General features: G+C 32.1%; 8 protein-coding genes across 8 annotated transcripts; 4 read left to right on the top strand and 4 right to left on the bottom strand.

The window, feature by feature from the left end:
* The first annotated feature begins 42 nt into the window (after window positions 1-42).
* Window positions 43-3,207, top strand: LOC128881413 (ubiquitin carboxyl-terminal hydrolase 46). The gene is made up of 8 exons (XM_054132435.1): window positions 43-1,026; window positions 1,237-1,317; window positions 1,403-1,619; window positions 1,682-1,762; window positions 1,842-2,134; window positions 2,214-2,351; window positions 2,435-2,578; window positions 2,660-3,207. Exons 1-8 carry the CDS (start codon window positions 1,024-1,026, stop codon window positions 2,765-2,767), a joined length of 1,065 nt encoding a protein of 354 aa, XP_053988410.1. The 5' UTR covers window positions 43-1,023; the 3' UTR covers window positions 2,768-3,207.
* Window positions 3,208-3,315: 108 nt separating this feature from the next.
* Window positions 3,316-4,313, bottom strand: LOC128881437 (60S ribosomal protein L21). The gene is made up of 2 exons (XM_054132472.1): window positions 4,223-4,313; window positions 3,316-3,837 (listed from the first exon to the last, which is right to left on the bottom strand). The coding sequence occupies exon 2, from the start codon at window positions 3,821-3,823 to the stop codon at window positions 3,344-3,346; it is 480 nt and encodes a 159-aa protein (XP_053988447.1). The 5' UTR covers window positions 3,824-3,837; window positions 4,223-4,313; the 3' UTR covers window positions 3,316-3,343.
* Window positions 4,314-4,456: 143 nt separating this feature from the next.
* On the top strand, window positions 4,457-6,627 carry LOC128884648 (proteasome subunit alpha type-1). The gene is made up of 6 exons (XM_054138177.1): window positions 4,457-4,569; window positions 4,864-5,114; window positions 5,190-5,349; window positions 5,429-5,638; window positions 5,751-5,967; window positions 6,398-6,627. The coding sequence occupies exons 1-5, from the start codon at window positions 4,567-4,569 to the stop codon at window positions 5,958-5,960; spliced, it is 834 nt and encodes a 277-aa protein (XP_053994152.1). The 5' UTR covers window positions 4,457-4,566; the 3' UTR covers window positions 5,961-5,967; window positions 6,398-6,627.
* Window positions 5,973-8,400, bottom strand: LOC128884647 (lipoyl synthase, mitochondrial). Its single transcript, XM_054138176.1, has 6 exons — window positions 8,245-8,400; window positions 7,474-7,779; window positions 7,016-7,172; window positions 6,892-6,949; window positions 6,645-6,800; window positions 5,973-6,564 (listed from the first exon to the last, which is right to left on the bottom strand). The coding sequence occupies exons 1-6, from the start codon at window positions 8,308-8,310 to the stop codon at window positions 6,204-6,206; spliced, it is 1,104 nt and encodes a 367-aa protein (XP_053994151.1). The 5' UTR covers window positions 8,311-8,400; the 3' UTR covers window positions 5,973-6,203.
* A 667-nt stretch (window positions 8,401-9,067) lies between these two features.
* Window positions 9,068-13,664, top strand: LOC128883376 (sterol regulatory element-binding protein 1). Its single transcript, XM_054135658.1, has 8 exons — window positions 9,068-9,316; window positions 9,587-10,195; window positions 10,274-10,505; window positions 10,593-10,987; window positions 11,061-11,993; window positions 12,084-12,391; window positions 12,762-12,917; window positions 13,001-13,664. Exons 1-8 carry the CDS (start codon window positions 9,217-9,219, stop codon window positions 13,352-13,354), a joined length of 3,087 nt encoding a protein of 1,028 aa, XP_053991633.1. The 5' UTR covers window positions 9,068-9,216; the 3' UTR covers window positions 13,355-13,664.
* Window positions 13,665-13,734: 70 nt separating this feature from the next.
* LOC128883432 (nuclear receptor 2C2-associated protein) lies at window positions 13,735-14,491 on the bottom strand. Its single transcript, XM_054135787.1, has 3 exons — window positions 14,321-14,491; window positions 14,135-14,225; window positions 13,735-14,016 (listed from the first exon to the last, which is right to left on the bottom strand). Exons 1-3 carry the CDS (start codon window positions 14,356-14,358, stop codon window positions 13,738-13,740), a joined length of 408 nt encoding a protein of 135 aa, XP_053991762.1. The 5' UTR covers window positions 14,359-14,491; the 3' UTR covers window positions 13,735-13,737.
* Window positions 14,492-14,647: 156 nt separating this feature from the next.
* Window positions 14,648-16,361, bottom strand: LOC128883424 (ER membrane protein complex subunit 8/9 homolog). Its single transcript, XM_054135774.1, has 6 exons — window positions 15,789-16,361; window positions 15,556-15,632; window positions 15,381-15,450; window positions 15,231-15,316; window positions 14,993-15,151; window positions 14,648-14,821 (listed from the first exon to the last, which is right to left on the bottom strand). Exons 1-6 carry the CDS (start codon window positions 15,996-15,998, stop codon window positions 14,755-14,757), a joined length of 669 nt encoding a protein of 222 aa, XP_053991749.1. The 5' UTR covers window positions 15,999-16,361; the 3' UTR covers window positions 14,648-14,754.
* Window positions 16,362-17,257: 896 nt separating this feature from the next.
* On the top strand, window positions 17,258-27,201 carry LOC128883371 (uncharacterized). The gene is made up of 9 exons (XM_054135649.1): window positions 17,258-18,038; window positions 21,069-21,148; window positions 21,412-21,530; window positions 21,954-22,336; window positions 22,419-22,635; window positions 22,725-23,283; window positions 23,372-23,512; window positions 23,882-26,740; window positions 27,081-27,201. The coding sequence occupies exons 1-8, from the start codon at window positions 17,998-18,000 to the stop codon at window positions 26,710-26,712; spliced, it is 4,371 nt and encodes a 1,456-aa protein (XP_053991624.1). The 5' UTR covers window positions 17,258-17,997; the 3' UTR covers window positions 26,713-26,740; window positions 27,081-27,201.
* The last annotated feature ends 22 nt before the right edge of the window (window positions 27,202-27,223 follow it).

Raw genomic sequence — 27,223 nt, 5'->3', positions numbered from 1 at the left:
TTAATTTGAATTCATTTTGATCAAATGGTATATCACCAGCTCAGCCACAAAATATAATTGTTAGACTGGTGATCTTTATGCAAAATAAAATCTTTCCAAATGTACCTACAAAAATTGAACCTAAATGTATTTTACTCCGTAAATATTATAATACGAACTGTACTTTCAATATATTTCTATATTATTGCAAACTATGTGCATTTTGTAGTTTTTGCGCATTCAAATTTTTTAGAAATGCATAAAAATCCACAGTCTAATAATTATATTATTCTACATTTTATTATTATACTAGCAGCTTCATTTAGCTTGCAAAACTTCTTCCTATAATAAATTAATAATAAATGGCCAAACGTATCGCGGCGACACCAATCAGATATCGAACATTTACGAAATAAACAGATTTTCTCGAAAGCATATTTTACAGATAACAAAATTATCCATATCTAGACGTCTTCTAACATTTAAGGCAAAAATTCTGGGGAGAATTTTACCGACATAAATTTATCTAATCCCTAACGAAATAAAATTCCTTCCCTCTAACTCTCTTTCCTGCTTTTTCCGTTCTCGGTTACGTCATTCTAGCGGTGTGTAGCAGTGTGTTGTTTGGTGTAGTTCATCGCAAAATCGCAATATTATTTCCTAGAAGCATATTTAATATGAAGCCCATTCGAAAATTGCATCGATACTTTTCTGAATGCCTTTGAGTACACAACGACAGATTGTGGGCTTGTGCTTGTGGTCAGTTTGCGGATGCTAATAATAATGTAGTCACGAAGAACACCTCTCGCAATAACGTAAATTGTAATGAATACGTTAAGTAACATGCGTGAACGTTTTCTGGCATAGATTGTGTAGATTAACCTTATCAAGTATTTATACAGCGTCCTTAGAGTTACATAGAGCTATGTGATTATAATAATTTAACCAATAAATTTGTAACTCGAGATACCATGGAGGTTCTGTTGTTACTAAAATCTATTTTGTGTGCTTGTCAGTGGTCAGTTTCAGCTATTAAATCATAAAATGGTAAGGCCAAGTATATTTCTTAATTAATTTCGTAAACATAATTATCGTGCATGGTTTAGATTGTACCTATTTCCTGTTTTAAATCATTGTTTCTTTTAAGTCATCAATTAAACATTTTTATAATCTCCTTCATAATTGTATGAAATGTACATAATGCAGATGTAATTTTTAGATATTTTAATTACTAATTTTTATTCTGCCCTATTTCAGGGTGCAAATATATCACAACTAGAGAGAGATATTGGCTCTGATCAATTTCCCCCTAACGAACATTATTTTGGCTTAGTTAATGTAAGTACAAAATATGAATGTAATATAAATGAAAGAATATAAAAAATCATTCAAGTAATAGGAAGCAACTTTTATATTGTTTTAGTTTGGGAATACCTGTTACAGTAATTCTGTGTTACAAGCTTTGTACTTTTGTCGACCATTTAGAGAAAAGGTTCTAGAGTATAAAGCTCGAAATAAGAGAACCAAAGAGACATTACTAACATGTTTAGCAGACTTATTTTACAGCATTGCAACACAGAAAAAGAAAGTTGGGTCTATAGCCCCTAAAAAATTTATTGCTAGATTAAGGAAGGAAAAAGGTCAGTGTTAATATATATTTTTTCTATTAATATTTCATTAACTTTATATGACTTTATTGTAGAGGAATTTGATAATTATATGCAACAAGACGCCCATGAGTTTTTAAATTTCTTAATAAATCACATAAATGAAATAATTTTGGGTAAGCATGTTTACATAAATATATATGTATACTTTAATAGGGAAATAGTATATTATATTTTTCTTCCTCTACATTTCAGCAGAGAGAAGTCAGACTAAGCCAGTTGGTGGAAAATGTGGAGCTGGAGATGCTGGTTCGCCAACAGAGCCAACATGGGTTCATGAAATATTTCAGGGAATTCTGACATCAGAAACTCGCTGCCTTAATTGTGAGACTGTATCTAGTAAAGATGAGGACTTTTTTGACCTACAGGTCGATGTAGATCAAAATACTTCAATCACCCACTGCCTCAGATGTTTCTCCAATACTGAGACTCTTTGTAGCGATAACAAATTTAAATGTGATCATTGTAGCAGTTATCAAGAAGCACAGGTACCTCTAATGAAACTTTATAAGAATATTGTAACATAAACGTGAAGCGATATTTAATGATATACTTTCCTTGCTCTAGAAACGAATGAGAGTTAAGAAATTGCCAATGATACTGGCCTTGCATCTAAAGAGATTTAAATATGTGGAACAATATAATCGTCACATCAAAGTTTCCCACAGAGTAGTTTTTCCTCTGGAACTTCGGCTCTTTAACACTGTAAGTATTTTATAGTTACATAACATTAATCGTGTCATAAAGTACTAATCTACGTTAAAATACATATTATAATTAATGTTTAGAGTGACGATGCGGTAAATCCAGATAGATTGTACGATCTGGTCGCAGTTGTGATACATTGTGGAAGTGGGCCTAATCGGGGACACTACATTTCCATAGTCAAAAGTCATGGATTTTGGTTGCTCTTTGACGATGATATGGTCGATGTAAGATTTCGAGCTTATGTTATCGCAAGTATTTGTTCGTTATCGTAGAAGTATTTTACATGTATTAAATTTTGATTATAGAAAATTGATGCATCCACGATAGAAGATTTTTACGGACTTACATCAGATATTCAGAAGAGTTCTGAAACTGGTTACATCCTATTCTACCAATCAAGAGATTGCAGTTAGAATTTAATATAAATATATAGTAAATAAATTAAACAAATCCTATATAGTAATTTCATATTTTATTAAAGTACATTATATAAGATTAGGAATGTTATATGTTAGATTATTTATAAAAGCAAAGTATATATAAATAGATTCAATTAGATTTTATTTGTAAAATATTAAAAAAACCATTAGCTTTGTCGTTATTCACTGATGCAATGCCTTGATAAAGATCAATAGTCTTTGTTAAGGGAAGTGGTCAGTCATGATTTACATAAGAATTATTTATTTTAATTCTAATGAGAAACTAGTCTATCTTTATAAAAAGGAAATCATTTGTTTTATTTTTAGATCAACTTATCTAAGTAATTTAGAAATGTTGGGAGCGCTAACAGATTCTATGTGTATGTAAAAAAGTATGACTGAAAATAAAACGATTGTTATCAGAATTTACTACATTATAAGTGTACATAAATTAGAATTAATCTTTTTTTTATCAGTATAAGAAGTAACAATGTATCACTTTTATTTAGAAATAAATAGTATGTGTATGAAAAACAATCCAGAACTTGTCAAAACATGTTTATTTAAATTTTAAGCAATAAATTCATATGGTATAGGAGCAAGTAAGACAGGTTGTTCACGTCCTGATACAATGTGAGCTGACGAAGGTTCTGCGGGTTGTCTTTTCAGCTGAATTTTAATGTTCTTGTCCTTTGCTTGCTTGCGGAGACTTTCATTTTCTTTTACACGTTTCAAAAAATCTTCCCTGCATTTGGAATGAGTCAAATGCTCAATGCGGACATTAATCCTCTTTGCAATTATACGCCCACGTACTCTCTTGTTAACAATGACACCAAGAGCATGGGGGGTCACGTTGAACACGCGACCTGTCTTTCCGTGATAAACTTTATAGGGCATTCCCTTTTGGACAGCTCCATTACCTTTTATGTCAACGATATCGCCAACTTTGTATACTTTCATGTACGTTGACAATGGTATTGTTCCATGTTTGCGGAATTTTCGAGAGAATAAATCCCTTGTTCCTCGACGATAACCTTTTGAATTCGTCATGGTGGTAGTTCAATCTATAAATGTATAATTAAATATTATTTAACGAAAATATGATTAGAAAAAGATAGCCATTGATCAAAATTGGTTATGTACGAAGGTTGTACTATTTCCTATATAACTAACGCGATATACATTAATATTCGAATTTAACGAATTTCATGGAAAAGAACATAATAATTTGATTACAACGTATGACAAAAACGTAATGGTACAAAATACATTGACACGTGTATTTGCTCGCGAAACCAATTTTGCGAAATATAATCTTCCTTTATTCGGAAAAACAACTTGAATACAGTTAATATAATTTGTGTAATTTCCTTGTAACGAATAAAATGGAATATAAACTTTATATCACACGAATACTTTATAATTCTTCATAAATATTGTCAAACTTACGAGAAGCAGGTTCAGCCGCTTACGTCGTTGAAAAAAAGAACCTAAGATTGGCAACCTAACCTACTGTAAGACCGAGTCTACCGAGTGCACCTAAATCGATAATAATCGATACATGTTTCTTTCTCTCATTGGCCTATGTTTCTGTTTACAAGTGCATCTAGTAACTTATTTAGTCTGCAAATTCGTCCACTAGATATCGCTTTCAGCATCGAAGACGATTTTCCTCTCTTAGAATTGTTTAATCATTTACCCCGGTGCATGACAGTTATTTTCTGAAAATTCATTGTCAGGAACAAAGTTATTTTGCAACTTGTTGGTGTTCGTTAACTGAACATTATTAAATAATGGTACGTGTTTTACGAATCTTATTGTAATAATATTACGTATCTAGAAATGGCTTAAAATATTTGTTATGAGTAATTGTAATACTTGTGAAACTCAGTCCAGTGTTAATGTGTGGTTATGTGATTAAATTTCTAATTGGAAGGTTTTTATTAATATTCGTGTACATTCATACGCGTATATTATATGTCATTGCGTTTTCATACTCTTTTTGTACTAAAAAATTGCATATTTAAGCGATAAGAATCGATATTTAATTTATGATTAATGTAGGTTAACTAATTTTACAAATTTTTTAGTTCCGTAACCAGTACGACAGCGACGTAACAGTATGGAGTCCACAAGGACGTTTACACCAAGTAGAATATGCAATGGAAGCTGTGAAATTAGGATCAGCTACGGTTGGACTTAAAAATAAGACTCATGCTGTCCTTATTGCCCTCAAACGAGCATCCTCTGAACTGTCAGCACATCAGAAAAAGATCATTCCTATAGACAAACATATGGGAATTTCTCTTTCAGGTTTAACTGCTGATGCCAGGATGTTAAGGTATGTAATCATTCAAATTATTGTATAAAAACTTTTACCGAATTAAAGTTGAAAGCTTCACTGATATATTTGCAGTCGATACATGCGAACTGAATGCTTAAATTACAAATATTCTCATGATGATGTATTACCTGTAAGTCGTTTAATGACTTCATTGGGAAATAAATTACAAACCTGTACGCAAAGGTATGACAGAAGGCCATATGGCGTAGGTTTGCTTATAGCTGGTTATGATGTAAGTATTTTCATACAACTATCAATTGATATCTATTTAAAAAAAAAATGAATGATAAGCTGCTATTGTTTTTTTAAAGGATCAAGGACCTCATATATACCAAACATGTCCTTCATCAAATTATTTTGATTGTAAAGCAATGGCTATAGGAGCACGTTCTCAAAGTGCACGAACATATTTAGACAGACACCTGAATTTGTTTTCCTCAAGTGATCTTGATGAACTTGTAAAACATGGTCTTCGTGCATTGAGGGATACGTTGCCGAATGAAGTTGATTTATCAGTCAAGGTAAAGGAACTTAATCTTTTATACGTGTTTATATAAATGCAGTATCTATATGTATATATGTATAAACGTCTTTAAAAAGCTGTATTTACTAAATGAAAGTATACTGTTACAGAACGTCTCTATTGCTGTAGTAGGGAAAGGTACAGACTTCACAGTATATAACGAAGAGGTGACTGCTGTTTATTTATCTCAAATCGAAGATGATAAACGGGGAAAGCCAACTGAGCCAGACGTGGAACAAGATCCAAATCCACCACAACCTGCCCCGTCCGACGAAGGTCCACCAGACCCTCGAGTTTCAGTTGCAATGGAGACAGATTAAGAATACTGTAATATATTATATGTATACATATAAAATGAATATGCATTTTGTGTTCAAAATTTGTATTTGCACTATTATTACTATCACATTTGATATAATAGCATTTATTGCCATACAGATTCCGCTATATAATTTACATGCATTTAGATACAATTTATTTAATAGCCTATTCAACTTTACAGTTTATAATATATATAAATACACATCTATGATCTTGATTGTGGTCATAATAAAATAGTATTTTTATTGCTTCTCAGTCTTCTCATCTCTATGCTTTTTTAATATGTTTGTTAAGAAAAACTCTCCAGCTTTATAAGATGATCTTACTAATGGACCACTAGCAGTATATAAAAATCCCATTTCATTTCCTACATTTTCCCATTTTTTAAACTTTTCGGGCGTGACGTATTCAATAACTTTTAAATGTCTTTTTGTAGGTTGCATGTACTGTCCAAGAGTTAAAGCACCAACACCTACATCTCTCAAGTCCTTCATGGTTCGTTCAATTTCTTCATCGGTTTCGCCTAATCCCAACATTATCGATGATTTTGTAATCAACTCTGGATTAAGTGTTTTTGCTGTTTTCAAGACGTTCAGTGATTGTCTAAATAATATACAAATATGTAAGTTTTTTAAAGATTACCAAGGAAATTATAAACACTTGAAATGTGCAAAATTATTTACCTATACTCAGCTCTCCTGTCTCTAACAAATGGTGTTAAACGTTCAATAGTTTCAATGTTATGAGCAAAAACATCAAGATTAGAATCAACAATTGTTGCAATGGAATTTTGATTTCCCCTAAAATCTGGTACTAAACATTCCACTAAAATATTGCTTCTAAAGAAATGTATAAAATCCATCACGTTTACAATAGTACAAAAATTATTTATTATAAAAAAGAAAAAAATTATTCAAACAATTTGCATACCTCTTCTTAATTTCTTTCACTGTTTCTGCAATATGATTTGCTCCACCATCGGTTAAATCTATTATCAAAACATAATTTTAATATAATTATATTTTCATATGGATAAAAGATTATAAAAACTAACCATCTCGATCAACAGATGTGAGTACAATATAATCCAAACCCCAGTCTGTTATAGCTGTTGCTGTATTTACTGGTTCTTCTGGATCTAATGGTAAAGGTGTACGTGATGTTTTTACAGAACAGAAACGACAACCACGGGTACATGTATCGCCCATTAACTATATTTAAATTATTTTCCACTATTATGTGTTCATAATATTAATAGTAATCATTTTGGATGAGTACTGATTGTTCCTTAACAGCATTGTAATAAATGAATGAATTTCATTGAAAATAAAATTAGTCAGAAATGTTTTTTATAATTCCAGTCTTGAGAATGGTATTACAGTTTAAATGATAAATGATAAATGACAAATGATTATATTTTACATCAAAGATAAAATAAAAATTAATATTTACATTATTAATTAAACTGAAAAAATAGAAGATAAGAAAGTATATTATAAACACTGTACAAACCATAATAGTAGCAGTTGCTGTTTCATGTTTATCACCTCCCCAACATTCTCCAATGTTAGGACATCGTGCCTCTTCGCATACAGTACTTAACCGTAACTGTCTCAGTTGTGACTTTAATCTAGCATAGTTTTTACCCACAGGTATCTCTGTTTTAAGCCAAGGTGGCAACCTTAAACGAGATTTATCTCCTTTCTCTAATTTTAATTTTCCATTGTATTCATTCTCATTTCCATTGATAAAGTCTTCAAAATCTGGACCATTTTCTAATTTTTCAGAAAATGTTTTTTCTTTGACACATTGTACAAGCTTTAATACGAATAAAAAAGAAAATAAATTATTTTAAGCAGATTGCAATCAAAGCGTGATGTAACATTCAAAAGTTTAATATCGCTGTAAATTGTTCTGTTGTAAAAAGAAATCTGACAGAAAAATATAAAAATAGATTTTTTAAAAATTGAAAGGTTATTTGTGACATCTACTTCAAGATTATTGGAACGATAAGTATACTAGAAAGTGTAAAATTATTTTTAAATTGTTTTTAAGAAAGGAGCACATATTTTCACAAAAATTAATTATGTAAATTTGAATACATAAACATGTACATGTATACTATTTTTATCTTTTTCTATATTTACACGTGACAAAAATATATAGAACTTGCATATCTGCTCTTGTTGTAAAATGTACAATTTCGCAATAATAATTGATAACAATATATGAATCAATACTTTGAAATGGTGATGTATGTAAATGAAAAATAATATAACTCACTGCAGAATGAAAATTGCAAACCGATGATATTTTCGTTCTACTCGAATTACGAAGTGTTGGGAACATGATTATTTGTAAATGAACATTCGACTTAACCCTTTGCCTTTGAACGTCAAGTCGTCAACTACAGTCAACTGCAGTCAACTAAAAACAAATCCTTACGGCATGAAATTGTAGTTACTAAGAAGTCTAAGAACGTGACTAAAAGTTTACAATGTGTTCAAAAATTTTTGGACAAGTTTCGGATCCAAAAACAATTTCAAACAAACTTCGTGTAAGTGGAAACACACGATCGCGATTATTGTAAACTTTATTCATGTTTCATGCAAATATTCTACAACGCCACAGACACAGGAATACAGGGTGTCCTAAAAATGTTGTAACACCTTGAAATGGATGGTTCGGAAGGTGATTTGAAACAACTTTTTCCTTAGCGAAAATGTTGTGCGAGGTTTCGTTGAGGAAATATTAACGGAAAACACTGACCAATCAGAAGGCGAGTATGCCGATGGAGCGGTCGCGGTAGCGTATGAGCGCGGCCACCTAGCGCGTAGCCTACGCTCAACCGGAATACTCGCGCTCTGATTGGTCGGGGTTTTCCGTTAATATCTCCTCAACGAAGTCTCGGACAACATTTTCGCTAAGGAAAAAGTTATTTGAAATCACCTCCTGAACCACCCCTTCAAGGTGTTACAACATTTTTGGGACACCCTGTATTCCTATGTCGTGTGCAATGATGATTTATCTTCATAAAAACGCGTCTAGCATTTTGTACCACATTTTGTTAGTTTAGTAACACGTGGACTGACGTAATATCGTCCGATCTTTAGAAATCCTGTGATTGGCCGCGGTAAAGGTCGGATGACCGTTCGTAATTTCTTAGTTATTGCATTTGACATATCAGCGTGTTTTATTATTTTAATGAATGTGTTTATTTAATGAAAATAAATATTTTACATATAACATGTTATAATGGCAGATCCCGAGGTATGGTCTTCGACTCAGGACAACGATTTTTCTAGTTTTCAGTCAAATGACAGCTTCAATTTAAATGAGGTGTCTGGTATCGATGGTACGTTCCATGTTTATCGAATTAAATTTTATCGTTTTAGTTTAAACATGACATGTCAAGGATTAATATCTTGCACAATATATAATAATAATGCTATCTACGTTATCAGAAAATATTTGGTGTCATTGGATATAAACAAACATTACAAACATATATGTACATTCGAACTTGTTTTAATAATAATTTCATAATTACAGAATTCATTATTTACTTTTTTATTACGTTGATAATTTAGGATTTCTTTTAGTACATTTTATGTTTTTATTTCAGACCTTCTTACAAACTGTGAGAGTGAATTATTGAAAAATGAAAATTTATTTAGTGATGATGCATTGCTCTCCCAATTGGAAGAACCTCTGGGAATGGACACAGAGGGATTAGATTTCTTAAATTTTAATAGCAGCGAAGATTTTAAGGACTTTCAAGATTTCAAGGATCCAAATATTATTAAATCTTTACCTAATGGAAATGTAATGTTGACTCCCACAATAACAGAAAATAGACAGCAAGTTGCATATGTATCTCAACAACAGCCTCAACAACAACAACAACAACAAAAACAGAGACAACAACAGTCACAGATACAAGATGTTACATCAACATCTGTACAAAATAGACAACAAACAATATCTGTTACACCAGCATCTACAGTATTCAGTTCACAATATGCTATTCCACAAAATGTAAACTTCAGTGTTCAATCACCTGTTGTAACAATAGCACCAGTGACCCAACCAAGGCAGTTGCTTCTACCAGCTAAACTTATAAAGTCAGAATCAGTTGTTTATTCTAGAGGATCACAGGCTGTTAACTCTACATCTGTACCTCATCAAATACATACATTAGTAAACACTGCTAATGGAACAGTTTTAACTACTGGTGAGGACTAGTTTAGTGATTAACTTTGTAACATAATATTTTAATTAAAATCATGTATTATATTATATTTTTGTGTAGGTATCCCTGTTGTATTGGACACTGATAAAGTACAAATCAATCGTTTAAATACAAATGCGCATGTAGGTGTTCCAAGAGTGAAAGAAGTAAAACGAAGTGCTCATAATGCTATAGAGAGACGTTATAGAACATCAATTAATGATAAAATCATTGAATTGAAGAATATCATTGTCGGAGTAGACGCTAAATTAAATAAATCCGCAATTTTAAGAAAGACTATCGATTATATAAGGTATATTTATATTAAAATACGTTTAATCTTTTATGCATGGGTTGTAAAATAACAAAAATATTCACAGATTAAATATAAACATTTTAGATTTCTTCAGAACTCAAATGCAAAATTGAAAGCGGAAAATATGTCGTTAAAAATGACTGCACAGAAACAAAATTTGCGAGATTTATTGGTATGTGGGGAATTGACGCCACCCAGGTCAGATTCAAGCGAACCGTCTTTGTCTCCTGCACCAGCGCCATTATCTCCACCATCTCCATCATCCATAAAAGATGAACCTGATGTTTTACAAAATATTCGCACAACGCCTGTCCTTCCAAGTGGTGGAATGCGAGATCATACAAGACTTACGCTCTGCGGGTTTATGCTTCTTTTCCTAGCATTCAATCCTTTAGGTCTTATTGTAAATAATGTTGGAAGATTCAAATCTGATCATGTAAATACTAAATTGGATGGACGTACGATCCTTAATTATCAAGGTACAATAGTGCTCCTATCATTATCAGATCATGATGTAACGACAACTCTCAATTTATTGTTAATTTTTTCCAGATCAATCAGAATTCGAAAATCCAATTTGGAGCAATGTATTTTTATGGTTAACAAATATTATACTTTTAATCGGCGGAGTTTGTAGATTGTTACTTTATGGCGATCCGATACTACCATCCGATAGTAAAGTATTTCTTGAACTTCATCGGTGGAGATGTCAAGCGGAATTTAATATATCTAAAGGCGAATATGGTCAAGCATATCGCGATTTACATCAATGTTTGCAATACTTTGGTCGTCCATATCCATCATCGCGTATGGAAGCTTTGCTCGCAACTGTCTGGCAAATTATAAGGCAACTGCTTCACAAGTTGTGGATTGGAAAATGGATCTTGTACACTCATAAATGGTTTTCCGAGAAAACTACGCGACAACAAGCAGAACTATCTGCCATGGAAATAGCTATTATCTATCAGCATATGCTTTGTTTGCGTATGTCGGAAGGATCGAAGAATGGAATGTTGTATCTTGCTCTTTCTGCGGTCAATTACGCAGAAGTCTCTGGCGAAACCATGCCAAAACCACTGTTAGCAGAAATATATATAAATGCTGCACTGTGTTTCAAACAGTCGCTTTATCCGTTTATTCATAAATATTACTTCGGCAAAGCGCGCACGATACTGTCGTCGTGTGCAGTTCCGCCAAAGTTAAAATGGATTATGAGCGACGAGGGTGCCAAATTCTTGGCATTCCAGAAATGGCAATACGGAGACCAGCCAGATAATGAATTTTCATCTCAAAGTAGCAAAGCGGATCCTTTGTCGTATGCGTCACGGGCGTACAGAGATTACTTAATTGGACACTGTTTGCGTATTTTAACCGGAACTGCAGGAGATGCTCACTTATCTTTGATACTGGAATATGGACAAACCATCATGGCTTCAGCTGGAGTAGATGCTGGTTTTTCATGTACTGACAAAATTACTGTTACTCGTAAGTTGAACTAGTAGCGAATTAAACATAAAACACTGTTCACTAAGTTAAGCTTAATGAAACTAATATTTGATCTTCGTAATATGTTAGATTGCGAGGATGAAATTGGATTATGGTGGGGAGCAGTTATGTATGTAGCAGCATGCTGGAGACTGAGAGAAGATGATTCACAGGCTTGGAGTATCATTGAAAGCAAATTCCCTTATGAAAAAAATTACCAACTCTGTAATAACAATAATAGTATCAGTCCATTGCCATACATTGTATTGAATGCTTTACAAGCAGCGAAAGCTACGACTAAATCGGCTTCCATGCGTTTTATCGATCAGACGGGAGTATTGCTGGAACAATGCTTGGTTTATTATAATTGCAAACAACAATCGTCGCAGAACGTGTTGGTAAGATATAGAAACATTATATTTCTAACAATAACTTCCAATATTTGTATGCTTAATTATTACATCTTAATGAATTTATTGCTTACGTAAATGATATAATAGTTCACGTTGAATGTATTATTTAATTAATATGATATTAAAATCATCTAGTAATAATAGTTTTTATACGTAAATCTGTGCAACTGCTTACTTGTTACAAGTGTGCATTGTAGTTGCATTGCATGAAATATAACTATGCAATACTTCTTCAGTGCAACTCCTGTGGCAGGTCTCAGCACCATAAATATGTATATGTGTATATAGTTTCAATGATACTTGTATGTTTTCAGTTCTTTACTACATGATAATTTGTTATCGTTGTATATTTTAGCTCACTCAGTTGTGGATTTGTGATTGGTTACTTGACATGAGAACTACACTCTGGCAAGAATTAGACAGTGACATAGAAAGACCAAATACAAGTATACCTCTAGGCGGTTTTCAACGTGATTTAGCTTGTTTGAGGCAGTTATGTCAACATATTCCAGTAAGTTTAAAAGTAATATAATATTATAGATAAGTTGATATATTTTTTTTACTTGTATTTATTTCTCATTTTGTATTTTTTAGTCTACATTAGCACGAGTATTTCTTTACGAAGCCACAGCGCGTATAATGGCAGGAGCGACACCAGTGAAAACTCAAGTACTGCTAGATCGCAGTTTGCACCACAGAAATTCACGTCCTTCTATTATTTGTGGAAAAGATCGTTCACAGGATCAGTACAGCGGAGAACGAGAACACGCTGTAGCTTTGTGTCTAGCTTGCCGCCATTTACCTGCATTATTATTGGCTTCCCCCGGAGAACGTGCCGGTATGCTCGCAGAAGCTGCAAAAACTCTCGAAAGAGTGGGCGATCGAAAAAGACTTCAAGAATGTTATAAATTAATGCGACAATTAGGTCCTGCTATTTCTGTCAACTGATATATCGAATAAAACAATATCTCCGTATGTACATAAAAACTGTCACGAATTACATAACTCCACTGTACACTTAACTTTCTTTTCATACTTCATTGGTATTCACCATTCTTCAAGTAATCATTTCGTCACTTAATCGGTAACATTTATTATCATTACATGTATTGACAATTGACTGCAATTCTATAATAGACTGTATTATAAAAATGGCTTATATAATAATGGTAAATAAATATGATAGTAAGTATGTATAGTAAATATAAAAATATAAATCACTCTATAGGGCATTTTTTTTAAATGGGTTATATTTATTATATAAAATGCAAACATGGAATATTTAATTGTTATTTAATTTATTCAAAGATAACAAATACATTATCCAAAATTTATGAATACAAAGATAATTTGTATATTATTATCCTACCAAAGAAATCTGTACTTTCATTAAATACAAATTTAAAGATTTTTGCTTTCTTTGGTTGTTTTAAAGTAAACCTTTGTACTATATTTTTATCTTCTGGATAAAATGATTCAAGTAATTGAATTTCTTTATTACCAGCTTCTATATGACAATCTTTGCCAACAAATCCACCCTGAAATTCAATTTCAAATGAACTTAGACTGCACTCTTGTTCAAAATCAATAACTACCCATTGTGGAGTTCCCTGTAACATACATTTCAATTATATACATTGACATACGTAGCAATTAAATGTAAGACCATTAATTTATATAATTTTCATTATGAATGTCTTTACCTAATTATTACAAATATTTTCTTACCGCATCGGAATTCCAACATGTTTCAGAACAATTATCAAACATGTGCTTCTTTCCATATAGTCGGTTATTTTTATTTAATACTGAACTAACCCTATGTAAGTAGTACACTTTAAACACATTTTTTACAACATTTAATTGTGAATATGAAAAATTCCTAATAATTTCTTTTTTGTAATGTAAACTTACCAGCATTCAAATTTATTTTGTGATAATAAACAAGTCATACTATAAAGACAATAATTTAACAATTTATACGTAATGCAGCTTTAGATAGTTAATTACATTTATCACTTATCACTTTATTTAGAATTTATTCCATTCATGTATATTAGACGCGAATTATTGTGAAATTGCAAAAAGTACTTTATAAGCGACGTACGTCTGCCATGAAGGTTATATTAATTGTATATATATGACATAAATTTAGGTTAGTTTAACCTAAATTACTATCTGAATAAAGTTGATATTGTTAATCATTTCTCGAGGAGGTCGAAAACAAAGATAACGACTCGGTTGAGAGTTGAACGTGGTTTTTATTTTACTTGACCATTCTACTTTACATGAATCAGCACCGATTGCCACTGGCCGTTTTTCGTCCTCTGACCAATTAGGCACAGTTATTATTGGGTTATGGGGAGATGCAAGTTACTTGACCATAGGAGCATATCCTCCTCACTGAGCTGATTACTATAACATATGTTATATATAACATATAAATGCAAATGGTTTGTTGTGAATGTTGTTTCTTATATAAACAAAAATCTATGCAAACAGATAAATATTTTTTAAAATTTTATATATTAGTTTTTACACAATTATATATTAAATGAAATTCTAATTAGCAGTTTCTATTTATACGTTTCTAGAGCCTCGTCTATAATCTTGTTAAATTTCCGATTCTGCCAATCGAGAGAAATGTCATCCAGATGATTGTCAAAATCAACAAGATTTTTACACAGATCTTCTTTTATTAAAGAATATAGTGCTACCAAATTTGCAGGTCCAATCTCATATACACTACAAATGTAAAAAGAAAAACATTTTTTATTTGATGTATAAGTAAGTATATAGAAATGTATATGAAATGTTTTATTACTCTGTGTCTTTAAGCTTCCATTTGCCATCAATGTATTGAGACACTCTCAAGTTATTCTCACAGAATGGAAATTTCATATTGTCTACCTAATATCAAGAAAAGAAAATTATTGGGCCATTTTTTTTTAAACTTATTGTGTTTTATACTTACCACAACAAGTAGACCATTTCCATGGTTTTCTGCTATTTTGTCTGCGATTCTATGAGCAGGTTTATCTGTACTACATTAAAAGAACAAACTCATTAAAAACTTAACAAAATTAACTGAAACTCTTAAAAGAATTTTCAGAAATAGGTTCAAAAACAAATAAATGATGATAAATTACCTTAAATCATTTATGTTTTCATTTGCAAGATAATAACCTGCAATTATTAAACCTTTGCTTGTAGCAAATTGATCAACCTAAAAATCATTTTGTAAAAGCTTAATATAAGTATAAAATAAACTAGCACATTGAATCTGTTTATTTTAGTAAATATGATTAATATAACAAATTCTGTTCATAAAGTTTATGTCTGCATTAACTAAGGTGATCGTGCTTAATGTTTACGTATTTACCATGGTTAATGCGATTTCTGCCATAGGCGATACATGAAGACAGATATGGAATAGTGGAATTACATCTTCGATACGTAATTCTACGGATTTACTATCGCTTTTATTCTTCTGTTTGGCCAACAATAATCCATTTATTGCACAATGAGGATACTTAGCAGCATGGGACATAATCTTAAAATAGGCACGGTTAGAGAACGAGATATCTGCCATTTTGACGTGGATACATATAATCACACATAATAACAAATATTGCCATTAACAATCGATAGTTTATTCGACATAGACGAAGTCACGTATCACGTTTTAAACGTTGGTAATTATGTTAGCAGCGTAACGCGATTTAAATTAGAATTTTAAAAAGTAAAGAAAGTTAATGATTTATTCTCTGATTGTGAGCAAACGTTATAATAAAAATAAATCCGTGAGGACAGTAATCCTTCGTTATATCTTGGTATATCAGCTATTGCAAACGATACTCCTATGATTCATATTTTTCTAAAATTTATTCTTTCAAATTTGTCCAATGTTACGAAAGACAAGTTGCGTAGAATATTTAAAAGCTATATTTTTCCTAAAAAGAACAAAAGCTCGATAAATAAAACCACGTGATTATAACAGAATCTCATTGGTCCATTGATCCCTGATAAAGAGTGTACATATGTCCCTATGCATTACTTTATTTGATATCTTTATACATTTTCTTTCATTAACTCTTTCATTGGACGATTTGTGATCAAATAAATTAAGACAATATAAAAACTGGAACGTATTGTTCGCAATCAAGTAACTAGTATTTCACATTTTAATTATTCCATTGATTTAAACAATAAAAACGAGATACGTGGGACCAGCAATTGTTATCAGTTTTTCAAATGATCGTTTGGCAATAGATCAAATACATTTTATATTTAAATACGACGTAAAGATGCCAGAATAAAAATTATAATGCTGTTAATAATGTTTTAAATAACTAAATATACATATTAAATAAGTGTATGATGATCTATCAACTGACAATTAACATTATCTGATGGCCTATATTAATTAAAGTAAAGCGTTCAGAGTGTTCATTAATGACATTCAATGAAAGGATTCAAGGTACTTCAATTGTAGAGTGTCGCATAGTATCGGAGAAAGATCATAAAAGTAAGAAGAACTTTCGATAATGAAAAGTGAAGTTGGCAGCACGGTAATCTCTAAACTCTAAAGGATGCATATGTGTGGTTGGAACGACAAACGGAAGGGGAATGAAACTCCAAAGTTCTCTTCAGCCATCTTGCCTTGGTCAACTAGTAGTGCCATCTCCGACAACCATTCGAGTCACACAGCATTAGCGTCAAGAAGCTTCGGATGTAACATGAATATTCATACTTCTATACAGATTGTCCCAAAAATGTTGTAACACCTTGAAAGGGGTGGTTCGGGAGGTGATTTGAAACAACTTTTTCCTTAGCAAAAATGTTGTCCGAGGCTTCGTTGAAAAGATATTAACGGAAAACACTGACCAATCAGAGCGCGAGTATGCCCATTGAGCGTAGGCTACGCGCTAGGCGGCCGCGCTCATACGCTACCGCGAGCGCTCCATCGGCATCCTCGCGGTCTGATTGGTCAGTGTTTTCCGTTAATATCTACTCAACGAAGCCTCGAACAAAATTTTCGCCAAGGGAAAAGTTGCTTCAAATCACCTCCCGAACCATCCCTTTCAAGGTGTTACAACATTTTTGGGACACTTTGTATACGTTTAGTTAAGGTCAACAGAACTATTCTTCTATCGTATTCAACGTTTCGAGGATTATTTAACAATAATTCGTGCAGTGCTCCCTTAAAATAATTAATGAATATACACGATTCTTTTAGGATTCGAATTTTGCCGCGCTTCGAGCACACGCCGCCATTAATGGACCAAAGGAAAATGGCTGAAGGTTACCTGCGAGGTCATTTCCTCCCGTAACTCAAGTCATCGGTCCCCTTGCCATAATACTTCTTTCTGCACCGTCCTTCAGGTTCGTGGTTGGCAGGCGTAAAACACCTGTGACGACTATTAGTTGAATGGAACGTGGAAGGGATAACATGGCCACCGCCTGGTGACGTTCGTTCGCCGTCGCTGTCGCGAAATCAAATGCTCCCAAAAACATCTGGTGAACATTTATCAGTGCAGGTTGCGTAGTTTTATTCCAGTAAACGTGTATAACAGTCTGTGTGAAGCTCGATGATGAACATGTGGAAAGTGCGGGAGTTAATGGACAAGGCGTAAGTACGATTAAGTCAATTACACGCGATCTAACCTTGCTTTTACTTTTTTTCGACGCATTCCACTCTACTTGTTTGATACGCTGGACGAATTTTCGTTCCCCGCTGAACTCGATCTTTCTTAAAATAATTACCTTTGCCTTCGTTATTTAACACGCTATTTATCCGCGAACTTGTATTTGAAATTTATCTACTATTAAAATTTGTAGAATCGAAGTTCTTGGTTCGTTTCCGAACGAATCTTGTGATTATTATACTCCTACAGTATATTATTTACGCGGGTTATTAAACAACAATTATTCGATCGAATACAAGTTTCTGGGTCAAATAACACCAACATCTTTTACGATACAAAGCAATGTTATATGGCTACGAGAAGGTAAAATAACCTAACTATTTTCTCGGTATACTTTTTGCTAATGACGACACGCATCGTTTTACCGTTCCTTTGCCTATTTTGGTATTCACTATTATTATAACACACACTACACAGCTTTCTAAATTTATTTATATATTACGTGCGTTAACATAAACAGTAGCAAACTCTATCTCAAGTAAAAAGCAATTTTCATAACGAATGCTACGAAAAGTCAATCCAGATAATCCAATAATACGTTATTAATTGCACAACTCGTTTATTTGTCTACTATATTCTTCCGTATTGTTGTGGTTTGATGATATTTTTATAAAAATATGTTATGTTTACATTCGTTTCTCTGACTTTCTTATTTGTGTTTCGTCTCCGAGCAAGTTTACTTTCGAATCGGAAACATATTGTTCTTTTATTTGAACAAGAACGGACGAAAAAGAATTATGTTTATCGCGGCAAAGTCTGGAATTAGGAGATAAGACGTCCCGTAATAAGCCCAGGAACAGGTTGCTCTCAATGATAAATAAGACTACCAGTTGAGAAGTGTTGCATAGTTTAAAAGAAAGGAACTGAACTCTATCGTCGAAATACCAATTTTCGTCAATAAAAACAGTAAAATGTAACCGCTGGCGTGCACCAATACCAATGATAAGAGATCGATGGTGCATCTATCTTTAATTTCTCGCAATGCGTGATAATTTTTAACGACGCATAAAATGTTACGTTTTTAGATCCAAATCGATCAAAAATGATTTATTTGGTTCAACTTTTTCATGTGTAATATTTGTACGTGGAATTAATAAATCGAAAATTTTTTTGTCGAAAATGAACTAACCCTGACCTAACCTCTCGATAGAATATTGCCGAATCTCTCGTGGTCCCGACGTCAGTTTCAATATCGGCTTTGTTTTCGAACAGAATGGACCTTTGTCGCTATTCCCATATCAAACGACAAAATACTTCTAGCTTTCGTTTAAAAAACTAATGTTGGTTTGGTTTCGCATGAAAATGAATCGCGTGTTTACATCTCTCTAGCGTTTGTTTCAGACTTTTTTATTTGGCCATCACTTACATACGATTTAATACGATAACTGTTTATTTTCGATTTCATTCGTCTAAAAGAATGCTAAGTATTATGGAGTTGTTCACGTGCGTGAAAAATATTCATGGACGATGAAAGTAAATAAAATTTCACGTTGGATGAACATTTTACCTTCGGTTTTTCCTTAATCATGATATGCACGAGTATAGTATGATTACCGACCGGTGCTTAATTTGTACATGTATACATAATACATAATTACACACGTGCTCGTAATGTTGAATTAAATGGTGGTTCTCAACCATCGGTGTTATCTATGTATTCTAGTATTTTAATCGTTCGATTATTTCTTTTTCATATCTTTCAAGACAATTAATGTGCAATAATTATAATTATCGTCTACGTTTATTATTTGTTTAGAACGTTAGCTACGAGTTAATTTGTACACACGATCGGATATATGAGATTCTTCGTGATCTGTGGAAACCGAGAAGCGGAAAAACACTATTATCTCTAACAGTATTTCTGGTGCTTTCTGAATACAAATGCAATCCATGATCGTGCATGTGAAGATTCCTGATTTAAAACACGATTGTTATTTTACCGATGCGCTGTTCTGACGAACGACCACATATTTGTACATTTGTTAGTTCGTTTCCCTCAGTTTATTTTTTCCTTGAACAGGATTATGTAAACTTAAATGAAAAGCGCTTATATTTTTAAAGCGCATTTATCGCAATGAGAAATACATTGATTTTCTATTATCTTTCGTACGTTCGGCTTGAATATTTGATTAAACGTTCGATAGAGTCACAAAATTTTAAATAAAAGAATTCGTTAAAAAAATGAAAAGTAAATGTCTATTTTATATTCAGTGTTTGATATGTTTTTAATCAGTGTATTTGTTGTTCATGCTCTCAAAAAAGTATGTTTATATCCCCGTAATGAAACATTCGAAAGTCTAGAATTAATTTTATATTGTCGTTTTGCATACAATAAGTATTACAAAAAACTAATAAGTACGAGCATAACGAAAGTTGAAGTCTCTCGATGTATTATCTGATTTTATTAAATATGTAAAGTTTAGCCGTAAAATGGATCAACCTGACACAGTACAAGTCGTTTATCATTACGCGTTATCTTTTGACAAATATGTTATTCGGTTTCCTTATTCAATGATAAGAATGATATATTTTTATCTATTTTGAATTATAATATATATATTTTTTTGTTTTTTGTTTTATAACAACTTGGTTCAAACATTTCAATGAATTGATTATTAAATAACTGTTAAACACAATTGTTGTCGATGAATTTATACAATCAAATTCCTTTAATACCTGCTGATGCGAATTATATTCGAATTACTAATTTTTTTTTGGAACTTAAATCGTGCTACAAACGAAACGAAACAAGTATCGTGTGCCACTAGACGCGTGTAATTATTGCGCAATTAGCAGGTGTTCGTAGGATCTACACTACATGAATACAGTGAAAGTACTTTTACATAGTAATTAATGGCGTCGTCGAATCGTCGTAAATCTTGTTTCGTGCCAACTAAGAACATGAAAAAATTATATTGTAAATTATTAAAAAAAAATATGTGTTGATTTTGTAGGGCCAACGTGGTAATGAATTACACGGAAACTGAGGCCAAAGTTCGAGAAGCAACAAACGACGATGCTTGGGGCCCCACTGGTAAGGTTTAATTGATTATTTCGTAATTATTGTCTGCGTAATTTTTCGCGTATTAAATATCTTTCGGATATCTATAGTTCGTGAAAGTTATTTATAAATGTATGTTTACTATTAAACGCGAATAAAGCATATTCAAAAAATTATTAAATTTTCTCATACGAAACCGTTCGTATTTATTATGACTGCTGACACGTATGTAATTCGATCTCTTTTTCGAAGTTCAACGTATGGTAACATTAATTGTACCGCATGTATTTCTTCAGGGGCAATGATGCAAGAACTTGCTCAGTCTACATTCACGTACGAGCAATTTCCTGAGGTAATGTCCATGTTGTGGAAAAGGATGTTGCAAGAAAAACGAAATTGGCGTCGAACGTACAAGGTATATTCACTTCCATCGTGAATATAGTTAATTCGAATATTTAACTAATTAATGGATTGATTAAAAAATGATATCTTCCTTAAGATACTTGATTTGAATTATGTAAAAGTATTGGGTTGTCCGGAAAGTCCACGCCGATTTTTGATAGGTGATGCAGGTCTAAATATGTCGAAATGGCTGAAAACAAATAACATATATATCCCTTAAACATCCGTTAAAAGGTGGAAAGGTTGTGGAACAAAATGGTACCTATGTAATTCAATAAATATATATTACAATTCAAATGTGCCTTTGAAGTTTTCTTAAAAATTGGCACGAACTTTCTGGACAACCTAATAATTTCGAAAACTCAATTCTTTTATAAATTTATTGGAAAATTATACTCTCTATATTTTCAAATAATTGTTTATATTCTTTTTCCAGTCTCTTTTACTTTTGAATTACCTAGTTCGCAATGGTTCCGAACGAGTGGTTACATCGTCAAGGGAACATATTTATGATCTTAGATCTTTGGAAAATTATACTTGCATCGACGAGTTCGGGAAAGATCAAGGAATAAATATTAGGCATAAAGTTAGGGAATTAATTGACTTCATCCAGGACGACGATAAATTACGAGAGGAGAGAAAGAAAGCTAAGAAAAATAAGGACAAATACGTAGGTTTATCCAGCGAAGCAATGGGTATGCGATTTGGTGGCGGAGATAGATGGACGGATAGCCCGAAATGGGGTAAAAGTAGTATAGATGCTTATGCTGATTGGGATAGAGAAAATCGGGCAAAACGTTTTGAAGATACGAATAACAGGTAGATATTAATTTTAATGTTTTTTTTTTTACCATTACTTACTTATCTTTGGCATTATTTATATTCTGTTTTTCCATGACAGCGACGATGGTGAAAGAGAAGATTCGGATAATGATGTTCACCCGAGTCCGAAAAGGGGAGGTAGAGAATACAGAGATACAATGGACAACACAGATCGTCTTAGTAAAACTACTTCTGTACCTACAGCTTCCACAAATGCTTCACCTGCGCGATTGCCGCGAACTATTAAGAAGGTAGATTTAGGGGCTGCTGCAAATTATGGAAGAGAACAGTCTAATGTAAGCAAAGAAATATCTACTATAGCAGAAGATTATAGTTATAGTTTTTATAACAGCAACGAAAATGATAAATTAATTTACATTTACAGAATGGTATATCCGGATCGCAAAATAATTCTTTGTCATTACCCATCAAGCAAAAAAGTAAAAATGACATTTTAAATGATATTTTTGATTCTCAGAATGAGAATAACGCTAAATCAGTTGTTGATGACGACGATGACTTTAATCCAAGGGCAAATACTCAACCTACTGTACAAAGCCATAATGCAAACACAGACTTTGGGGATTTTACTAGCGCGTTCGGCAGTCCTACCGTGAAAACGAAAGACAGTAACGATGAATTCGCGGATTTCACATCTGCTTTCAATTCTTCTGTAACAATATCTAATCCTCCAGTAGTTCAATCACAAATGCCACAAACACAAATAAATTTGATAGGAACAACAATACCAAATATTAATAGTCCAGTGACTGTTAACGTGAATAATTCAATGTTCATGAACACTCACTCAGCAAGCACACCTTCTTTTACACCTGTAACTTCTGGAAACACAGTTCTACAAAATTCTAATATGAATAGTAATCTGTTTGATTCTTTACAACCGCAAGTGCTCAACAATCAACAAACATTAAATAATAATACAGGTACAGTATATATAACTATTACTTGATATTTAATAGTTATTTATAAGAAAAAAGTATAGGACTCTAATATTAAATTATCTTTTTTCAGCGCCTTCAACTACGGATCTTTTATCAGATTTAGATACCTTAAATTCTGTGACCACTGGTTCTATTGATAGGCGAATAAATAGTACCGACAATACCAATCTTTTCATGAGCATTAATTCACCTATCGTGGGTAGTCATGGAGGTAAGCATATAGTATTTATTAATATTAATAAAATTGTGGTTTTATGGTTTAGTAGTACGTAATAATTAGCGTTACCATAGTTCTACACATTTACTCCAGTTTTATTAGAAAAATACATTGATTTCAAAGTATATTATATATATTTCAATATTACTAAATCATAAAATCAAGCACTGAATATACATTAAATATCATAGGAAAGAAGTTCGTATTATACTTCGCCTTGTACTGGTTGAAAAAGTTACGATCGTCTTTTGATTTAAAAGAAAGCATATACATCTTCATTGCAAAATTTTGTGCATGATTTATTTAATTTTGAGGATGTATTTAAAGATAATATAATGCCCCCAAGAGAGACTTTCCTTACAGCATACAAGATAGAAGAAAGCTTCGTCGCTTCTGCTGAAAATCTTTCAAAACATGCTGCACATCGACTTTTGGGAGAATTATGTTGTATGGGTCCTATCAAAAGCCATAACAGTTTGATAAAACTGAAGTCTTATATTTCCGATTACATTAAATTCTTACCAGGGTCGTTTACGCCACAAAAATATACTATGCTTGATTTTGACCATGAAATCGATTCTATGTTACATGGAAGAATCTTAGAAGAAGTTATTGAAAAGTTTGATTATAATTGGCCATTGCAAGGGAATACATTAGATCCAATAGTTAAAGATTTAATAATTGTTGATGGCGCCACATTACCAATTTTCACAGAATCTTTATCAGCTTTAAGTTTTGCTCTGAAACAAACTGAAGATGAGGAAAAGATGTTTACTATTTCGGTAATTTTGGAATTATTAATGAAAAGTGACGCTTTGTTTTCTGCAATAATAAATGTATGCAAATGTGAAATTCGAAGTTTAAGGCAAGAAGAGGAGTTGGATCAGACTTGGCGAAATGTGGTGCAAATATTAATTTCGTTACCAAATCGTGTAGCTAATAAACTGAAAAATAAAACCTTCGACACTTTTCTCCCACAAACGTATCTAAAAATTATGAGTTTTCATATTGGCCGCGCAATATCATTTATAAACACTGGATTGCATTATGGTATCAACATAGAGACAAAGCCGCTTGCAATTTTAATCAGCAAACTGGTAAAAACCGCGAACGTAGAACATTTGTTGCCTTTCATCGCCATCTTAACAGAATGGTGTTTCAAAAATAAGAACAATGAACAAAATTTGATACAAAGAATATTCAAAACATTAGATACACCAAGTATAGAACCAATAGCTGTATTATTTTTAAAACATTGCGATGTAAAATTTGGAGTGTATCCAATTTTTGGTGATGTATTATCCAATTCAAATTGGAAATACACGTTAACAACAAAAATTCCTTTAATGTGTTACTATAATGATGAAAATTTAATAATGAATTTAAGCTTGTACTTATCGCAATTTTTAGACGAAAGTCGTATTGTAATTGAATTATTAATGAAACTTCTAGACGTTTGGGGCGACAAAAGTGCTTTGAATCATACTTCAGTGGATCAACATAAATATATAACAAAACTAATAATTATGTGTATGAGAAAATCAAAAAATTATTTGTCTAGGGATGAAAAAGATAGTATTCAAAGATTGCTATTTTCTGGTATATCGGTTCACCTTGAATGTTCACACATTATTTTACGAGCTATAGGAATGTGTATCGGTGAAATTTTCACTGATGAATTATCTGAATCAGATAACGCGCCGAAGCTTCATTTTGAATATAACAATATGCCAATTGAAGCGATAGATTTAGTTCGGTCTTTAAAAAAATTGGGTACAATAACAAACATCTCAGAAAGAAAGGAACATACCGAAGAGAATTGTTTAATTCTTAATGACATTGAATTTGACACATTAGCCGATAAAAGACTATACGAGTTAGGTGTGGAATGTAGTATTTTACTTAAGAAGAGTATAGAAATAAAAGAGAGCAATAGATGTGAAGATATCTCTACTATAACTAATTTTAAAGGATTAGCTGTACCTCATACGATAGTGTCAGATAACAATGAAATAATCAACGACACTGAAAATGATTCAGAATTAGACAGCGATGATGACTTAGTACCATATGATATGTCTCACGATAGAAAAGTTACTGAAAAATTACGACCAGCGTACCTACGTGATTTACGTGACAATTTAGTTAATGAAAAAAATTCGACAAATCCAGATATCTTTTCGGAATCATTAGAAGTTTGCGAAGAATTAATATTATCACAATTACCCGGCGATGATGTATCCTTTGCTATTGAATTATTAGAACTTCTTATTACGCTCAAAGAATCGTGTTGTGTAGACAATTTTGAAACATTAACATTTAAGTCTTGTGTAGCTATAGTAACCATATATCCCAACGAATGTGCTGCATTTTTATGTCAACAATTTTATACAGAAGTAGATAAATACTCTGCAAGTCAACGATTATTCTTCCTAGATGTATTAGCAGAAACAGCAAGAAAATTATCAAGCATTCCAGTTAAGGAAAATGAAGAGAGTACAATCGATGAAGTAAAATCGAAACCAAAAAGAAAAGAAATTTCAAACAAAGTATCACTTTTTATTAATATTGAAAAAAGTCAACAGTATAATGTGTTATACAGTGATGATTTCGAGGAATTCGGAAGGCCAGAAGACCAGATTGTAGATTGGCGAGAAATTGTTGATAAAAGAATTGAATTAAACACAAAAAGATACGCACATAGCATAAAATCTTCCAAAACATTCGAAAATAAATTTGCAAACGTTGCATCTTCATTTTTTTATCCACTTTTGTATAGTTTCGGTAAACAGGGTACTTGTTTAAATAGTGGATTGCAGATTTTTACAGATCAAGAAAACATCTTATTGATTCGATTTCTCAAAACCTTATCTACAATAATGGTAGCAGCCCAAAATTGTTTATTAGCTTCTAAAATGGGAAAAGAAATTTTAGACTTGTCATGGTCACTACGATATCATGATCAAGCAAAAGTTAGAGTGGCAGTTATAGAAAATGTTGCAGCTGTACTTGTTGCAGTGCCAAAAGATACAATCGTAAATGAATTATTTGAAACTATCATTGAAGTAAGGCTATGGCTTTTAGATTTGTCTCAAAATATGATTAATGGTGATTGTGACAAAGAATGCAGAAGTTTAGGTGCTAGCGTGGTATCTTTAATTGACTCCATTATGGATTCCACATTTGAAAATTAATTTTTATCAGGAATTTAATAAGATTTTTGTGAGTGTATTCATACAGTCTGCTTTAGAATTTTATAGTACAGTACATTTTCTATTTTTATTCATTATTTATCATATATAAATGAAAGTTTAAGTATCATCTAAAAAATGTAATGTATGGTATTATAACACAATTTATAAAATTTAGATGATATTTTTGCAAAAAATTGTAATGATTCGGCATAATATCTTACAGTAAATAAAAAAGAAATAAATATGTTTATGCATTACTAACTTCATTACTTAACTACTATTAAGATAATGTAATGTAAATGCGAGAATGTAATAAAGTATTGAAGACAAATGTATGTTATTAAAACTAAAAGAAATGTCATATTTAGGAACAATTGGATTACCATCTGTTACAAATCTTCTTACCCCTACATCTACCAATTCCAAAATTCAAATGTCAAGTAATACATCTGCACAAGTTGGTTCTACATGGGCTTCTTCAGGATTGAACATAGATCTTGACAATATAATG

The sequence above is a fragment of the Hylaeus volcanicus genome, chromosome 1 (genome assembly GCF_026283585.1).
Source record: "Hylaeus volcanicus isolate JK05 chromosome 1, UHH_iyHylVolc1.0_haploid, whole genome shotgun sequence".
Taxonomy (NCBI): domain Eukaryota; kingdom Metazoa; phylum Arthropoda; class Insecta; order Hymenoptera; family Colletidae; genus Hylaeus; species Hylaeus volcanicus.
This window is presented reverse-complemented; position numbering and strand designations above follow the sequence as displayed.

Coding starts and splice junctions, on each gene's coding strand:
- LOC128881413 (XM_054132435.1), top strand. Junction 2,135..2,213: donor GCAGTTATCAAGAAGCACAG/GTACCTCTAATG, acceptor TCCTTGCTCTAG/AAACGAATGAGAGTTAAGAA. Junction 2,579..2,659: donor TTGACGATGATATGGTCGAT/GTAAGATTTCGA, acceptor TTTTGATTATAG/AAAATTGATGCATCCACGAT.
- LOC128881437 (XM_054132472.1), bottom strand. CDS start 3,823: ATGACGAATTCAAAAGGTTATCGTCGAGGAACAAGGGATTTATTCTCT.
- LOC128884648 (XM_054138177.1), top strand. Junction 5,115..5,189: donor GCTGATGCCAGGATGTTAAG/GTATGTAATCAT, acceptor ATATATTTGCAG/TCGATACATGCGAACTGAAT. Junction 5,350..5,428: donor TGCTTATAGCTGGTTATGAT/GTAAGTATTTTC, acceptor GTTTTTTTAAAG/GATCAAGGACCTCATATATA.
- LOC128884647 (XM_054138176.1), bottom strand. CDS start 8,310: ATGTTCCCAACACTTCGTAATTCGAGTAGAACGAAAATATCATCGGTT. Junction 7,173..7,473: donor CAGCAACTGCTACTATTATG/GTTTGTACAGTG, acceptor ATTTAAATATAG/TTAATGGGCGATACATGTAC. Junction 6,565..6,644: donor GACAGGAGAGCTGAGTATAG/GTAAATAATTTT, acceptor TATATTATTTAG/ACAATCACTGAACGTCTTGA.
- LOC128883376 (XM_054135658.1), top strand. CDS start 9,217: ATGGCAGATCCCGAGGTATGGTCTTCGACTCAGGACAACGATTTTTCT. Junction 12,392..12,761: donor AATCGTCGCAGAACGTGTTG/GTAAGATATAGA, acceptor TGTATATTTTAG/CTCACTCAGTTGTGGATTTG. Junction 12,918..13,000: donor AGTTATGTCAACATATTCCA/GTAAGTTTAAAA, acceptor TGTATTTTTTAG/TCTACATTAGCACGAGTATT.
- LOC128883432 (XM_054135787.1), bottom strand. CDS start 14,358: ATGACTTGTTTATTATCACAAAATAAATTTGAATGCTG. Junction 14,226..14,320: donor CAAAATAAATTTGAATGCTG/GTAAGTTTACAT, acceptor CTACTTACATAG/GGTTAGTTCAGTATTAAATA. Junction 14,017..14,134: donor CATGTTGGAATTCCGATGCG/GTAAGAAAATAT, acceptor TGTATGTTACAG/GGAACTCCACAATGGGTAGT.
- LOC128883424 (XM_054135774.1), bottom strand. CDS start 15,998: ATGGCAGATATCTCGTTCTCTAACCGTGCCTATTTTAAGATTATGTCC. Junction 15,633..15,788: donor CAGAAATCGCATTAACCATG/GTAAATACGTAA, acceptor AATGATTTTTAG/GTTGATCAATTTGCTACAAG. Junction 15,317..15,380: donor GAAATGGTCTACTTGTTGTG/GTAAGTATAAAA, acceptor TCTTGATATTAG/GTAGACAATATGAAATTTCC.
- LOC128883371 (XM_054135649.1), top strand. CDS start 17,998: ATGATGAACATGTGGAAAGTGCGGGAGTTAATGGACAAGGC. Junction 21,149..21,411: donor CGATGCTTGGGGCCCCACTG/GTAAGGTTTAAT, acceptor GTATTTCTTCAG/GGGCAATGATGCAAGAACTT. Junction 23,513..23,881: donor TATCGTGGGTAGTCATGGAG/GTAAGCATATAG, acceptor CTTTCCTTACAG/CATACAAGATAGAAGAAAGC.